Here is a 16,609-nt window from a genome sequence, read left to right as displayed (position 1 = left end):
TCCACCCATGTCCATGCGGGCCTGGGCAGACCCAGACTGTACGCATAGCAAGCGCGCCATGCATGCTGCAGTTTTCTTGTTGTTCGGCCAAAAACAACAAACACAGGAACTCCTCTTGCTACGCTGTTTGGCTTGCCCTGGGGTGATTAAGGACGGCTCAACAGCGCGATCTGCGGTATTACCACAATTTTTTGTCGTTTTTGCAAATCAATTCATTTTAATGCTTTGTAAATAAGCTTTATTGTTTGGCTACTGTTAGGTATATTGTTGCTTTTTAGAAGACAAAGATGACACAGTTTTAAGACAAATTAAATACTTGGTCATTGTTAAGTGCAGAAAACGCAGCAGCATTTTTTCAGCCAAGGCGCTTTGGTTACATGTGGTTGCTATGATACAGCAAATCCATGGATGTAAGAATGTTGGTACAAGGTAAAGAACGTGTTCTGGACAAAGGGAAAGCTGAAGCACTTAGGGGGAGAGCACGAAATTGCTGCTTTGTGTAGGCTCAGTATTAATTTCTCCTAAATTGTTGTTATTGTTCAGCAATGTGATGGTCGGTCTTTGTGGTATTTGTTCTAGCCCTCCTGCTCTGTAATAGGACGGCTGGGTAAAACGTGACAGTGACAAGTGGCTGCAGCATTTAAGTTCAATTTTTTTTAATCTCTTAGCAAACAGAAAAGAAACAGCAAATGTGCAGTGTTCAGTGCAAAATCAGTGTTCACTGAACGCAAAAATGTGTAAAGTATGTCAGTCAGGTGATAATTCTTTGTGGGTTTGTCACTGCGGCTGACCCCACATTAATCTGACCTATTGTTAACAGGAAAAAATATTGATTAGTGCAGCTTTAAGTGTGATGAGTGGCAGGTCACAGAGCTCATGTTGCTCTGTAATTGTGCATATTTCTGAGTAACGACCGTCTGTCACATAAAGCAGCTTATTAGGTGGAAGTGGGAAGCAAACTGTGTGAGGAAGAAACCTTTGGATTATTATACTGTATGTGCTGGACATTTTGTGTTATTTTTTTGGCGGATCAAAAAGATGGCCCCATTAACTTCAATATTTTGGGAGAAGGCTGAGATGGAGTAATGGGAACTGACCCGCTGTGTGTTTGGTGGTTCTTCCAACTCCAATAGCGTCAGGAAAAAATGACTGCATTTTCATTTTGGAAAGAGCTATTCCTTACACTGGGCTGTTTTCTTAGTCACACTGCTGCGTACATGGAAAAATGTAGCCACTGATACTATCAGCAGCCTGTGAACAATACAGCATAATGATGAGACTCCCTGTCAGACGAGGTCCTGGCTTTCCGGGCGTTAACGAGTCCAGAGGTTGGATGCAGTGAATTTGTAACCCACCTTTCTCGTAGTCTGCCATGCTGTCTTTGAGCAGGCAGCTAAGCTGGTGGCCATTGAGATGCAGGAATCGCAGCTGGTCTCGCAGTGAAGTTTCCTCCAAAACGCCTGGGATGACGTGGCCCACGCTGTTTTGAGATATGGGCAGGCCAAGTCCCAGGGCCAGGGTTGGAGTCAGGTCAACCTGCTCCACCACTCCAGGCTTCTCCATTCCCCCTGACACCACAGGGCAAAAACACACAAACAGAACAGTGAACTACTGAACCTGCAATACAAGATGGTGAAATAATGACACACAAATTAAGTGCATTTCATATTTTGGTGGTGCCTTTGTTTTGTTATGTCGTTTTCTAACCTTCACTTGTCAATCAGCCTGTATAATTCAAAGAATCTGCTCAACCTGAACTATCAGATTCTTCTTCTATTTATTCCAGAAATACTTGAAATTTATAATGCACCCTCTCATGCCAGTGGATTTTTCCCTCATGAACCTGCAGTGTCAGACACAGAAAATGGAAAGGCTTTCAATAACACACCAAGTGCTGAATCACAATTGTGTTACATCAATCAGTGATAGCTGGTAGCAAAATTGATATTTTTTAATAAGAACAAAAGTCACATTTTATTACTTCAAACTCTAAAGCAATCCACACAAAACCATTTGCATGATGGACAAAAGGAAATGGCTCAATTTTCATACTGTCCGCCGTGGAGGATTCCACCATTCGCACAATAAGAGCTTGTCTGAAAGAATTTCACAATACTCAACTAGATAAACTGTAAAAAGGAGGTCCTTCTCCTGAAGTCATACACCTGACACGAAAACTAACAATGAAAAATCCCACACTTTTTGTGTCATCTGGAAGTCAGCAATTACGTATAATATGTTTTACTGGGACGTATCGCTCTAATCACAGCAGCTACAGCATCTAATTTGCTGCTGTGTGCTCTTTCCCCTCAGGACAGTCAAACTGCGGTCATGGGGAAAAATGGCGAGAGTGCGGTAGAACATCTACAGCTTCTCACCACAGCTGACTCTCATTTTATTGATTAAAGCAAAGGGAATTAGTGACATATTGTCCTTTGATTAGAATCAAGGCGATACTTAATTTGAATTCTAACACAGAAAACCTGAATCTGAACACAAAAGCACCACAAACAAACCCCTCATAATTACTCCTGTATCAATGCCTGTGGGTACGACCATGGGGAGGGTTGTCACGACAACATGCAAAACAACCCAAACAAACACAAAAATTGAATGAAAGACTGAAATCATTATAATTTTTTCGAAGCTCGTCTCCTGTCAAAAGCGAACAGACATTTTTATGTTGACACTTGGCTCCCTGTAGAGAGCTTTCAAGAATACAAACAGCGAGTGGGAGTCGTTTCCCGAATTGTCTGTGTCTGAGTGAAGTTTTTGGGTTGCAGTGATGAACTATACAGACGTATAATATATCTAAAAATGAACAATGCAGCTTGCATGTGTGGGGAAGTGAGACAGCTGCAGACTAAAGACCGGGACAAACCCCTGAGCTATGAGCTAATTTGGTAATTGGACACAATTAAATAAGCTGGAGAATTATCCATTTCACATTAAAAGGAGACGGATTTGCAACAAGACAAGGACTTTGCTGTATTGAGCCCAAAGCTATTCAGGATAATGCCATAAATCTACCAAGTATATGAGGCTTGTTTAAATCTGTTACTTAGCAATGAATGTCTAAAAATGTTTAAGTTATGCTTTTAGTTGCAGTAATTACACTAATGAACAGAGTTGACGGAGCCTTCTTTTTAAATATTTTCAATCCCCCTGGAGATGTTTTATCAAACACTAATCCCATTTTAACTGTGTGTAATATCCAGCATTATTATTTTATGATTTGTTCTCTGAAACACAAGCCAAGAAGAAGAAATCTGCTTGCCAGACCGTTGACCACATGCCTGCCTTTACTGTTACATCCAACCAAACCTCTTTAGAACGATATCCACTCTGCTTGTTCTGTTTGGCTCACGCTGAACAGAGCGACTCACATTCTGGCAGAACAGATGTGTCATAACTCAGTAAAAGGTTACACACACAGAATGCTGATTCATAGATGAGAAAACTGCCGCCGCCGACGAAGCCATATGCATGTAGCTTGCTAATATTATCTCTAAAATACCACCACAGCCACTTCTGAAGTCTCAATATGACTGTACAGAGCCACGCATTTGCTCAGCTTAGAGATGACTTTGTGCCAAAGCTGGCACCCTAACAAGGTTTTCTCAACAGATTATTGCACATTTACTCTTTGTTATAATGTGATTTAAACTGAGGCTGCCACATGTATGAAGTGTGTTTATCTGTGCTACACCCACAGACTGTTTAAAGAAGAGGAGGTAGCCTCTGGGTCTGAAAAGTGAAGCAATGCCAAAGTGCCTTAAACCTAAGTTCTTTCTAATGACCAGCGGGGGGCGACTCCACTGGTTGTAAAACATAAGTCAGTGAGAAAATGACGCTGCTTCACACTGGATCTATTTCCTCAGTAAACATTTCCCTCCTGAGTTTATGGTCTCAATGGTCTCTCAAGTCTTCTTCAATAAAGCATGGCATTCATTTAGTAAATTATGGCCCCACTGAGATTAAATTAGACCATAAAGCAGGGTAGGCTTTCTTGTAATTGACAGTCTCTAAAATGGAGACCTGTCAGTCAGGATACAGGCATAACAAAGTGTGTCATCCACAGCTTCACGCTCTTGTCCACATATGGTCACTTCTGGCTTCAGAAAGCCCAGATGGCGACAGCCAAAATGCAGAACTCGAGGCTTGAAAACAGTAGTCCACAAACCAAAAGGTGAAGTTAAGATTGCTTTGACCACACATCAGACCGGAAATTGATAACACAAGGTGAGGAGTTGCTGTGTAGTTGGTTACACCAACAATCAATCCAAAGATGCTGATCTCCAATTTTCTTTCTATCATGTCGATAAGATAAGATAGCAGCTCGGGCCTTGACTATTAGCTACAGAGCAGACCTGCAAAGCATTATCACCAACTCTGTTTCCCTTTTCAGTGGAAAGAAACGCGCTGTAGGAGAGAAACAGGAAAATGCCAAAAAAGCGATTACATAGGGGTTAACCAAGGCTTTCACACGGAGATTTGAGGCACATTATATACATGAATATTCACTGTCATTGTGGTTAAACCGCTAAATGATGCTGCTGACAGTTACCACTGATGGACAACTAACGTTAGCTAGAGGGGGAGGCTGCTACCTTAATATTACAGTCATACAGTACAGCAGCATGACTGTCCTCTCCAACTGAATCTGAGCCTCGATCAAACAGTTGGCTATTACCGGTTGCTTATTTATAGACAACACTTAGCGTAATGGTACCTGGTGATTCAATCAAATATAGATGTCCACATTAACAATATCCGCCCACTGTGCTGTGTCATGCATCCACTTGGACTGGGGGAGGCTGAAGGGATATGACAGCAATCGGATATCACGAACGCTCAGGTTCAGGCAAGGTCGCAAAACAGTTATTAGACATGTCTATTAGACAAACGTTAACGTTAACATAAATAAATGCACACAGACGGAAAAAATTCTTATCCAAAAACATGTCAAACTGCATTGACATCAATAGAATCATTGACTTTCTAACCCACAAACGACCTTGACGTTTACCGAAGTGCCCGTATGTGCCGTTCTGATGTATACTTGTAGTTCACTAATATCTCTCTCACGTCAGTAGGCTGAAATTTTGTCCATGGATGTATCAAAACATTCTTGCATCAGTTACTGATGTGGTTGCAACACTGTTGCTGTGGGTTTTGAGGCTGGGATGTTGTCATCTTGTCCATTCTATGTTATTGTTTTTCCTAGTTTTGACTGCAATACAGTGTCTTAAGAAAAAGGCAAAGATACACAGGTACTGAGGTAAACAATGACTGGATGTCTTCTTATAGCTACACTGTCTGATTAAAGTGGCAGCGCCTCTCAGGATCCTCCCAGCACTAAATGTTCTGCCAATCTGCAGTAAGACGGCCGTTTTCTCAATGATGCATTCAGATTAAAAAGTGAAGCTAAGGTACTGAGCCAGTAATGAAGTCTGATCCACTGCAGCATGTTCTAATGAAAAACAACAGGCAGTTCAGCTTTCTACTAATGACCCACAATCCTCACTATGTTAAAAATAACCAGTTATTCTGACGAGGCCACTGATTGCAACAACTGATGCATTAAATAGAATACATTTCCATATCAACATATGTACATCCAGGTAGTATTAATAGAAAGTCTGCCTCTTTGCGCATCATGGTTGCAAAGAACTCAAGGTACAATAAATTCAAGGCTATTTTCCTTTCTAAATATTAAATTAGGCAGTTCAAATTTTCCCTTCTACAGGTGGCTTAGAGTAGAGTAAGAGTGAAGTTTTTGTTATGTCTTTTTATGTGTTTTGTTGTTCTTAGGTGAAGGTCTACACAGACAGACAGCTGGATACACCAGCGACAACAAAAGTGGACAAAAGAACACCTCGTGATGGACTAAAAGACTTTGAAAACTTATTTTCTGAGCTAGCTTCTTATTTTGAGTCCTGGGATCCTACATGAACACAACATTTCTTGCTAAAGTAAGAACTACTTAGGTTTTCTCTGGCAAAATCTTAATTAAATTTAGTTGTTTTAGTCGTTTTATTCTATTTTATTTTATTCTATTTTATTGCACTGTGTTTATGTATTTTAGTATTTATTTTAGTTGTGGCATTATAGGGGTTACTTTTAACATCCGTGCTACTTTTAATCTGTATAGCACTTTGGTCAACCCCGGTTGTTTTAAATGTGCTCTATAAATAAAGTTTGAGTTGAGCTGAGATATTATGCTTTTGCCGTATCCCGTCGGCAAAACAGCAAAACATCCTTCGGCAGCTGCCATCTTGGCTGCTTACGTTTCCAGTCAGTACAATGTTATGCCCGCCCAGAGCCTACTTCTGTCAGATAGACTGATCTGATTGGTCCGATGGCGATTCAGCGGGCTCTGCTCGTTGGGGCCAGATCCCCGTGCAGTGCAAATTAGAATTTGCTAGAGGCTGGGCATCTGGATTTCCAGGTTAGTCAATTCTTGAAATATGGCCCAAAACATGATTTCTGAGGTCGCACTGACCTTCGATCACCAAAATCTAATCAGTATCATCAGTAAATTCATATTTGAGGAAATTCCCTTGAAGCACTCTCGAGATATTGCATTCACAACAATGGGTCCTACACATACCGTAACACTCACACAGGGCTGAAACGGAAAAAGGTAAACAGATTCTAGTCCCAGTTTACCGGCCAGTCCCTTTTACTAGCCCGCTGTGGCTACACATTTTGACTGGTTGCCAAGCAGTTAATTTTTATAGTTCTTTCGATGTATAAACCAGGTTTTGGGCGACCTACTTGTGCTAACATTAGTTAGGTGCTTCAATAGTGCATGCAAATATAAATATCTAATCTTCTGTCACTGTGGTGATGCTACACATCGTTAGCTTGGTTAGATTCTCCACAATTCAACCATTCTGTTCATTTTACTGAAACCATGAGCACCAAATGATAATTCATTTAGATTAACTGGCCTGGTAAACAAGACAGATGACAAAAAAAGTGGTGACTTCCTACTTCTGAAGTGGTCATTAACTCAAATTATGTGTCCATTCCTCCATTACTCTGAAATTTATTCATATTCCTTTAGTCCATAAGGGTCCTCAGATGTAAGAATCAAAGGGTTTTTCATAAAAATTGATCCAAGTTGAGAATATTACTTTCACAGGATAAAGTGGTGTGTCAGTACACTGGGTGTCGTAACTGTCTCTGATGTGCTGTCTGTCAGATCTAGATCAAATGAATGATTCATGATTGATATATTAACTGAAGTCTAATTTTTGTTCAATTAATATTCGTACTGACTTAAATAAAAAATTTGATGGAACTTACCATCTTTGCTGAGCAACAGTTTTAAGTATAAGGAATTAAAGGTCTGTCCCATATAGATGCCTGTCCCATACATTTGCCTGTTAACTTCAGTGATTTAAGCAAGTAACAGCCTGGGCTGTTAATTTAAGTTTTACAGTAAGACCATACAACCTGAAAACACAAAAGGCATAACAAGTGGTGTCATGTGCTTCAATGCACCAATCAAGATTAAGCAAACCTGATTCAGAATCAGATGACAGACTGCAGATTGTCAATACAAATGAGCAAATCACAACACACAGCCGCCCTTCTAAGCAGCTGTATTGTGCTTGAATTCTATGTCTGTTGCTTTGATTTTTATTGTGAAACACTTTGTGAAGCTGCATCAGCCTCTATAAGCATCTATCTCCATGAAACATAGAAACCCACTTCATTAATAACGGAATTCATTCAACTGCCTTTGGATGTATTTCATTGAGGAGAACACAGAGTTTGGCATCTCCTTCCTCCCCCTTCTGTAAAATTTAGAATTTGTAAGCATAAAATCCGACTGGTAGGCAAGTGATTCAAGCTGTTGGCACTGCAGGAGGCGCAGGGTGCTAGCAAAACCCCCAATTCTGTAGCAACATCTCAAGTGAACTGTAAATGATTAATTAACATGAATGGTCTATAAATAAAAACCTTTGCAAGAAAAGATCTCAAAAATAGACTTGGCTGAGAAAGAAGCAATTATCACAATCACACTTTCACACTCAACCACATTCATCACTCCAAAATAAAAGTTCTGCTCAGGAGTTTCTACTCTTCAGAGACGCTGCTGCTCCTCGCGCTAAAACTAATGGAAAGTTATGTGTAAGCATGAAAGAAACTGTTTCCCAAACACATCTAAGTTTAGTTTGACTGATTCATAATTTTCAGTCATGACTGAAACATATTCTGTGCAGCAGGATGGACCAGCAGACACTGCCTTAACTGGACAGTCGAAAATCACGTCATGTCTACACTCTCATTCATAGGTCTGCATGTTGACAGGATGTAGCTGTCATGTGATCACTGGCCCCTGCCAAACAGAATCTCTTCAATTTAATCTACAGCCCTCGGCTCCTTTATGCAACATTAGACGGTATACCTTTTCTCTTGAAGGCCGGGCTTATGAGCACCAGGGGCGTATTGACTTCTGGCTCGGAGGAGCCTCCGTGGCTGCCGGTCTCCGACATGCCGTGGTCTCCGCAAAGCACCAGCAGGTAGGGCAAGGATCCCTCTGCCTCCTGAGAAAAGCAAACACCAAGGTTAATGGACTCCCACTGTATGTGATCCGGGAAAGCAAAACCTCAAAGCTCATAGATGTGAATAATTTAAACCTGCCACTAAATGAAAAACACAGCCAGTTTAGAAAACAGAGCATAAAATGACAGCTGCTTGGGTAATCGACTGCTTCACAAGATATATCTGATGTTATTATGTTGAAGATATTTAACAGCAGTAGACAAGGAAGGTGTTAAATTATTACTTTAGAAAAGGAAGTCATGACAAACACTTCCTGGCACACTTTCACTGCATCTCCAGAATGGAAAAAGTACGGTAACAGCAGAAAACAAACACAGGATGAATCGTTTGTCGAGGGCGAGCGACTTTGATCAAGCTTGGTTCCTCCCTAAGTGATTCCCTTTCAACGAGACTCACAAGAACCTTCCATTGACTAAGACTTCGACAAGGATGCCTTATCAGTCACTGCAGTGGGGGCTGATTTAAAAGAAAAAAAAAACACATGACTACAGATGTTAACAAAACAAAAGCCAAACCTTCCCACACATTACAATACTCTCAAAAGACTCCTCAGTTTTTGTGCTGTATCACACGTTCAGACAAAACAATATCAAAGACCAGAGAGTTCATTTATTATTAAAGTTTGAAAATTGTATTCTACCCACCCTGGATTAATAGACAGCCTGAAAGACAGAAAAAGCAATGATCACTGAAAGGCTGAGATCAATTCTGCTTTGTGTTTGGAAGCCAAGTCAGATAAAATGGTAGTTTCATTGAGGATGACTTTATCCAAACAGACACACAGAAAAGGCCAGTGTCAGCATAACAGTTTATTTAGCCGTAGCTATAGTAAAATCGATCCTACCTTTTTTTGATAGTGTTAGAGCGTGACACAAAAACATGATGAATACATTGAGCCAACGCTGCAGGTCGGAGCCCGAGCCAAACTGTGCCACTGTGCTCTCAGCTGACCTGTTATATTTGTTACTCACTCAGCAAAGTGGGAGCAAAAGACTGCCCTCTGTCCTAGATTTTACCTCTTGGATGCTTGTTATAAATGACATGGGACACAAGGGAACCAAAAAACACCTCAAGACCAGCACTAAACACCACTGAGCCGCACGCTGAGCGAGCCTCTTCTCTGTTTAGGATAAGTCAGAGTTTACTCCTGTTCTCAATGATGAAAGCACCAGGCGTTCGTCTTTTGGGAGATTTTTTTCACACTTCAAACCTTTTTTTAAACCCATACACAAGACACCATGCTGAATCAGATATTAGCTCATGTTCTCCACCAACAAGCCAGAGAAAAAAAACAAGCTAAATGGTTTTCATTTTTGCTCTGAAATCATGCTACTCTGTCTGGTAGATCAGTGATTCCTAACCACTGGTACTTGTACCCCAGGGGGCACATTTGCAGTTGCCACAGGGTACATGGAAAGCCCAACCAGAGACTGTTGATAAACTGAGACAGCTCACTTTAGGCCTTTTTAAATGTACCGAACTCAGTCCTCTTAGAGTGGACCAAAAAGTGGACCAACAGAAAAGGGACTCAGTTCTTTTTGTGTTCACATTGTTAAAAGAGGACTCAGTTCTCTTTCTGGTCACACTACAGCCTTTATATGATATATATTGATAAAGTTATGTTTTTACTTTGATATGGCACTGCAGTGTGATTACGAAACCCCTTGCTTTCAGATGTACTCGAAGCTGGAGGAAAACATGTTGCTATCTGATGTATTCTACGTTCCACATCTGGAGACGTGCAGCATCTTCCATGGACCAAACTACTCCTCGTCCTGCATCCTTGCAAGTACTACAGGCTGTCCACATAGAGGGCTGAAAAGGACCACGTGTGAAAACACCCTTACACTCGGTTGATAAGCTAGCAGATACAATAAAGCAGCAAAATAAGGAACAAACATTAAATTTCTACTGTCCATAGTGTTGTATTGTTTTGCAATTTGCAACACTTCAAAACAGGGTGGGGGTATGCCGAGGAGAGACGCCCATCAGAGAGTATCTTGGGCTTAAATAATCAATTAAACTAAAAAATACAAATTGTAATGTGTGTTAAAAAATTATATGCTCATTTTTTAGGAAGGAACATTAAAAACCAAATAAAATCAAAAATCGGTATAATGTTGAACCGTCAACCTAACACGAGTCAGTTGTAACAAACGTGTTGAAACAGAATTAGCAAGTGAGTGGAGAAGTTGAAATAGTTAGCTTAAAGTAATTAAAAGTAACAGAGGAGTTGTGAAAATTAAATTATGTTAAAATCGTAAACTATAAGTTGAATTATTTTGCTAATGTAGTTATGAATAACAAGTTGAAAATATTTAGCCAAAGTAATGGAAGAAGTTTCAACAGTCAGCTCAGAGTAATAAATAGTTAAGTGCAGATGCAAACCTGACTAAAGCATCCTTAATAATGACAATTCAACTGTATTAAAAATGTATTGTAACGATAAATACTTTCATATTAGTAAAAGTGTTTAAGGAGCTGTACGCCACATTCATAGCATATCTATGATTCAGAGTCCAGGGCAGGATTGTCTGCACTCAGTTCTCAACATGGAGGTGGCGGAGCCAGCAGCTTTCAGCTATAATGGTGCTAAGAGCTTGAACAGTGCTAACAACAGCAACAGTGTTGACAGAGCTATCGGGTCTAACCAGAGGGGAACTGGACGGTGTGCGCTGTGCTACCGCAACAACACCATCACCACCATTGCTTGGGACAGCATTACTGCTGATAACTGCTGTACAATCACAGTGCAGAGCGGTGGCAGTGAGGTAGCCAGCAGGATACACACATGCACTAACATGGCCGGTCCAGTTCCCACAGCAAAGAACAGAGAAGCTCTTACTGCAATACGCACGAGGAACATGACTTGATTTTCTCCTAAGGATGCCATTAATCCACTAAATGTTGTATATAGCTCCTTTAAATAGAACCCTGTATATGAAACACTCATAAAAACTGGTTGTGCCAACAAAGAGCTACTTCTATTAGCTCATCATATTCAGTTGGGCTGTGTTGGTACATTAGGCAAAAAATGAACCAGAATGGTAAATTATATATTGGCTGTATACAAGGCACTATGGTGAACAGGACAATATTCAGGTCCTCTCTCAGGACAGAATGTTAGAAGAAAGGATGAAAAAAGGAAAAATGAAAGTGAGATACAAACATTAGCAACATCTCATTATCTCGCAAATGAAATACATGGCTCAGATTACACGCTGCTCTGAAGGTCAGCTTTAAGATGTTTTGCACTTCAAACAGCACAAGCAGCAGCCCAACCTTAAAATCTGAAATATCCAGAGGAAAAGATTGAGGCCATGCGATCTCCATTAACACAAAGGTCTGATGGAGGTCTTTATGACCGGGAGGTCCTTTTTTCCAATCATGTTTTAATGGAGAGTTTTGCGTCCGTCCACTCTGCAGGTAGAGCATGTCTCTGCCCTGATATGAACTTGTTGAAATAGTCTACTCGCATCACATTAGAGCAGAAACATTGAGGGGTGTCATTTGAATGCTGCCCTGTTTTTCTCCTTCACTGTGCTGCTGCAGGAACCATCATTACTTTTGGTACTAAAGGATTCAGTGACAAAAAACGGCCAGCTTAGTTGTGCAGTCAAATGCCAGTCAAAGTCGACATGTTAAAAGCTGATCAGAGAAAACATAGTTGTTTTTGTCGAAGCTTCTAAGGTATCGTGCGGGACCCCACTGGGCTGTGCCTATATTTAGGTCACAGTGCTGCTGTAGAAAAGAACAGCCACAGCTTTCACTAATGTGACTGAAGCGAGACTTTCAAACGCATTTCATTCAAAGAGCTCACTGGGAGCCCGTGTGAGGCTGCCCACAACACACAGATGTCGCCATGAGCCTGCAGAGACAGGATTTAACAAGACAGAATTAACAACTGTGAGGATGTGGTGAAATGTTGCATCAACACTTCCAGACATACCCTTCGCTGTATCTTTTGCAAAGAGGAAAAGTTTACAAGCATATCTGCATTTGGCCTCTGTTCCCGCTCTGCCATTTCAGAGATGCAAAGGGATGAGAGAGAAGAGGGAGATTGCAGGCTCGTGTTGACATGACTTGACAATCTAAATACAAGCTGCACAGCTGAATGACAACAAAACAATGCCCATTAACAACACACACACGGCACAAAGACAATATGCATGCACAGCTGTCAGACCGCACAGACTAAACAAGGCCACAAGACTTGCACACTGATCAAAGACAAAATTAAAGATAACAGAAAAGCTTAACAGTTTATTAAATCTCTGTGGTTGCTGGAACAGATAGTATAATGACTGCTAGAAACAGTACAAATTATCTGTGTAATTAAATGACCATCCAAACACGGATCATGTTAAAATATCCACTGATAGCATCACATTAATATATTAACTATTGATCATTACTTCCTATTTTGCACATTTTTTATTTATTTACTCTATAATGACATTGACTTATTTCATAATAACCCTCAAAACCCTTAACAAATGACAAAATAACTATCCATAAACTGTAGTGTATAATGATGATTTGAAACAAATGTTGACAGGAAACAATTGAATTAAGCAGCAGTCCAGCCACACAGAGTAAACTGGTCAAATTAATTTAAATTGGAAATCAGAAGCCAAGCCAGTGCCTCCAAATACATCCAGTAAATAATACACAGGTTAAAATGTTTCACTAAATGAAACCAGTCTCTGACTTTTGACATCCTGTATCTAATGTCCTTGTTAATCAAGTCTGACTAAGTCATTTTAATGTTCTAGTCAAAGAAAACTGTCACTATTTTAGTGGTTTTAGGCAATGAAAACTGTTGTCATTTTAGATTTTTTAGTCATTAGATTATATTAAACATTTCAGTCAATTTTGTGAAACTAAAATGAATAATTTTGTCATGTCAGTCAAACTTATTTCCTACATCTGATGAAAAACAGGTTCAGTGATTAACACGGCAGATTTGCTGAAAGGGTCTGGTCCTGTTTCAGACATGGAACATCTTCTGATTTTTGTATTTATTTTGAATATGATTCAACAACGGGACTAGGACCCAATACTATATACTAAAAAAATATATACTTGAGCCATAATAAAACAATAACAGTTGTGCAGACCCAAACCCTGTTGTTGTGAACTATAAGTTCAATCAATATTTGCGAGCATGAGCTACTCTAACTCAAAGACAGAAACCACAGAAGTAAGACTCAAACTCATAATGTCATAGCTGTGTAAAGTCTGGAGCTGCTCCATAGACAATGAATAGGAGCCTGATGTTGTGGACCCACAGAATGTTTGCTTTCTATTTCATACTGAAATGAGCTTTATTCTATTGTAATGTTGTCAGTTCTGAAACAGAAAATGTGTCCTTATACTCAGAACATTCCCCTGGCTGCTCTCAGGGTCACCTATAACATCTGTCACTCGTCACTGTCTGTGGAAGAGCTCCAGATCTTATACCCTATGACATCACAAATTTGAGGTTTAGCACTTAAGCTAAAGCTAAGTGAAAGTTGTTCAAGTTTACTTATATTGTTGGACTGTCTTAGACCATAGGAATAACACGTATAAATTAAAGTGGGCCCTGCTGTACTCATTATGTGCTGCTGGTTGAGTCCTGATAGGGAAGACAGACAAGACGTGACAACTATCACTGCAGATCACGTACTGACGGGAGCCCAACAGATTTAATGCTTAGGTTTTGGTCTGCTCCTTAGGGGAGTAGTCTGGCTCTTCAGTTGCTAAATGCTTCATTAAGTTCACAAGTTTTTAAGTAAATTTGCCTGAGATGACAGCAGTGAGAGGGAATCAAAACAGTTGTGTTAGGGCATAAAACCAAAACATTAAGGTGAAAGCTGTATTTTCATTACTACAAGTGACCACTTTCACAAAAAAATATTGATACATGCAGCTTTAAAACAAATTTCAAGAACTTTCATGACACTTTTACAGAACAATCTCGGTAAAAAATATCACACTGCAGAAGAAAATACATTCTGAAACCCACAACAACAGAACGTGTAGATGCAACACGACACATAAACAGAGATTAGGATAAGAACCTACCTTTGAAACAAGGGCGCTGTGAATCTTCTTCAGGATGTCATCCATCTCCAGCAGTTTGGGCTGAATGAGAGAACTGTGGGGTCCACTGATATGACCGATGTGGTCGAGGCCTAGGTAATGGAGGATCAAAATATCCCAGTCATCCCTCTTCAGGGTGCTATCCAAGTGGCGGGTCACATTGTTGTCAACCTACATGGGAGACATGATGCATAAAGATGCATATTTACTGATCCGCAGGATTTCAACTGATAACCAATTTAGGTTGATATTATTCAAAACCGCCCCCTGGAGTAAATAAAAACTGAGCTGAGAGGAGCTTTACCCAAAGCTGCAACAGAGTCTGATGATTATCTGATTATCATCGGGCAAATATTACACTGCATTTGTAGCTGTGGCATACGGAGCTAATTGATGAGCAGCTTTTGTGTGTGATCTCATCTCTGTGCCTCCCTGGTTGCTCAGCTGCCTCCATCTCTTTAATGCAGATCACTTGGCCTCGTAGATAATGCAGTGACTGAGTCATTCCCAGATATTCACACTCAGAGTATTCCACAGAATACATGCATAAACCACTGATTAATTAATCATTAATACATTATGTACATTATGACTTTACTGTATCTATGGGGTTATAGCATAGTTTCAAATAGCAGAAGTATTTCAGTGATGAACAGATGGTCTCTTCACCACACTGGGGTATCTATGCAGTAGAAAGATGCAAATACTTCTGACACTGGTGCTACATAGGGTTGGGTACTGAACTCTACTGTATTTTTAAGGGTGCCAACCAATTGATTCACATTAAATCAATCAGTGCCAAATTCCGGAACCTGAGAGCATCTAAGTGAGAATACTGGGTTAAGACAAGAGGAAGATGTGCCGCAAAGTGCCCTGAAGCTGGGAAGCCAGCCACAGAAGTCCACACCCGCTTCGTCAGCTGTTAAGTCGGCTGCTCAGTGGGACGTTCTATCGACCATTCCATTGGCTTCCCGGTGAGCAAAAACCATCACTGCAGCACCGATCTGCTGCGGCAGTTTCAACATCTGGGCTATGTTCTTTTCAATATTATTTTGGTAATAGCCTAGTATTACTGCTGCATGAAAAGACATACATTATTACACACACACACACACACACACACACACACACACACACAAACAGACAGACAGAGACAACAGATAAGCTCTATGCGTGAACAGAAAAGAGCAGAGGAGCAAAACTGCATTTTGGTTGACTACGTCAGCCTTGCAGTTTTTTTCCGGGCAGCACAGTGGTGCAGTGGTTAGCACTGTCGCCTCACAGCAAGAGGGTTCCTGGTTTGAACCCTGGGGTGGGGAAGCCTTTCTGTGCAGGGTTCTCCCTGTGTCAGCGTGGGTTTTCTCCGGGTACTCCGGTTTCCTCCAACAATCCAAAGACACGCACGTCAGGTTAATTGGTGACTCTAAATTGCCCGTAGGTGTGAGTGTGAGCGTGAATGGCTGTCTGTCACTATGTGTCAGCCCTGTGATAGTCCAGGGTGCACCCTGCCTCTCACCCAGTGTCAGCTGGGATAGGCTCCAGTACCCCCACAACACCTAACAGGCTAAGCGGTGATAGAAAATGAATGAATGAATGAAAAGTACCGCAAAAATGTACTGTTGGGTACTGGTACTAAATTCCAGGTGCTGGTACCGGCTTCAAATGTGAACAGTACCGAACCCTAACGCTACATGACTAGAAAAAAGAAAAAGGGCTGTTCCATGTGCTTTTGCTCAAGAGGCAGAAAATGTACAACTACCAGTATGCACAGCACCACACCAGACTAATAAACACTCCCACTGTTGGGTGATGTAATATGAGCTTGTCCATTTTGACACAGTTAACAAAATGATCTCAAATTGCAGTTAAACAGTAAGTTAAAATTTCTAAAGATATATTAGATAGGTAACACAGTTATAGAATATTGGTTCAAAAATTTTCA

The 16,609-nt window shown here is 40.6% G+C and overlaps 1 protein-coding gene across 1 annotated transcript in view; it reads right to left on the bottom strand.

The window, feature by feature from the left end:
- Positions 1-16,609, bottom strand: part of pigg (phosphatidylinositol glycan anchor biosynthesis class G (EMM blood group)) — a 111,256-nt gene that overhangs the window by 81,653 nt on the left and 12,994 nt on the right. Inside the window, exons 4-6 of the mRNA XM_033633792.2 lie at positions 14,650-14,838; positions 8,423-8,561; positions 1,356-1,568 (exon numbers count right to left, since the gene is read on the bottom strand). Of these exons, the coding sequence (XP_033489683.1) occupies positions 1,356-1,568; positions 8,423-8,561; positions 14,650-14,838 (541 nt within the window). The remainder of the gene's footprint in view (positions 1-1,355; positions 1,569-8,422; positions 8,562-14,649; positions 14,839-16,609) is intronic.

This window comes from Epinephelus lanceolatus, chromosome 7 (assembly GCF_041903045.1).
Source record: "Epinephelus lanceolatus isolate andai-2023 chromosome 7, ASM4190304v1, whole genome shotgun sequence".
Classification (NCBI taxonomy): Eukaryota; Metazoa; Chordata; class Actinopteri; order Perciformes; family Serranidae; genus Epinephelus; species Epinephelus lanceolatus.
The sequence above is the reverse complement of the archived record's forward strand: the minus strand, read 5'-3'. Positions and strand labels throughout refer to the sequence as shown.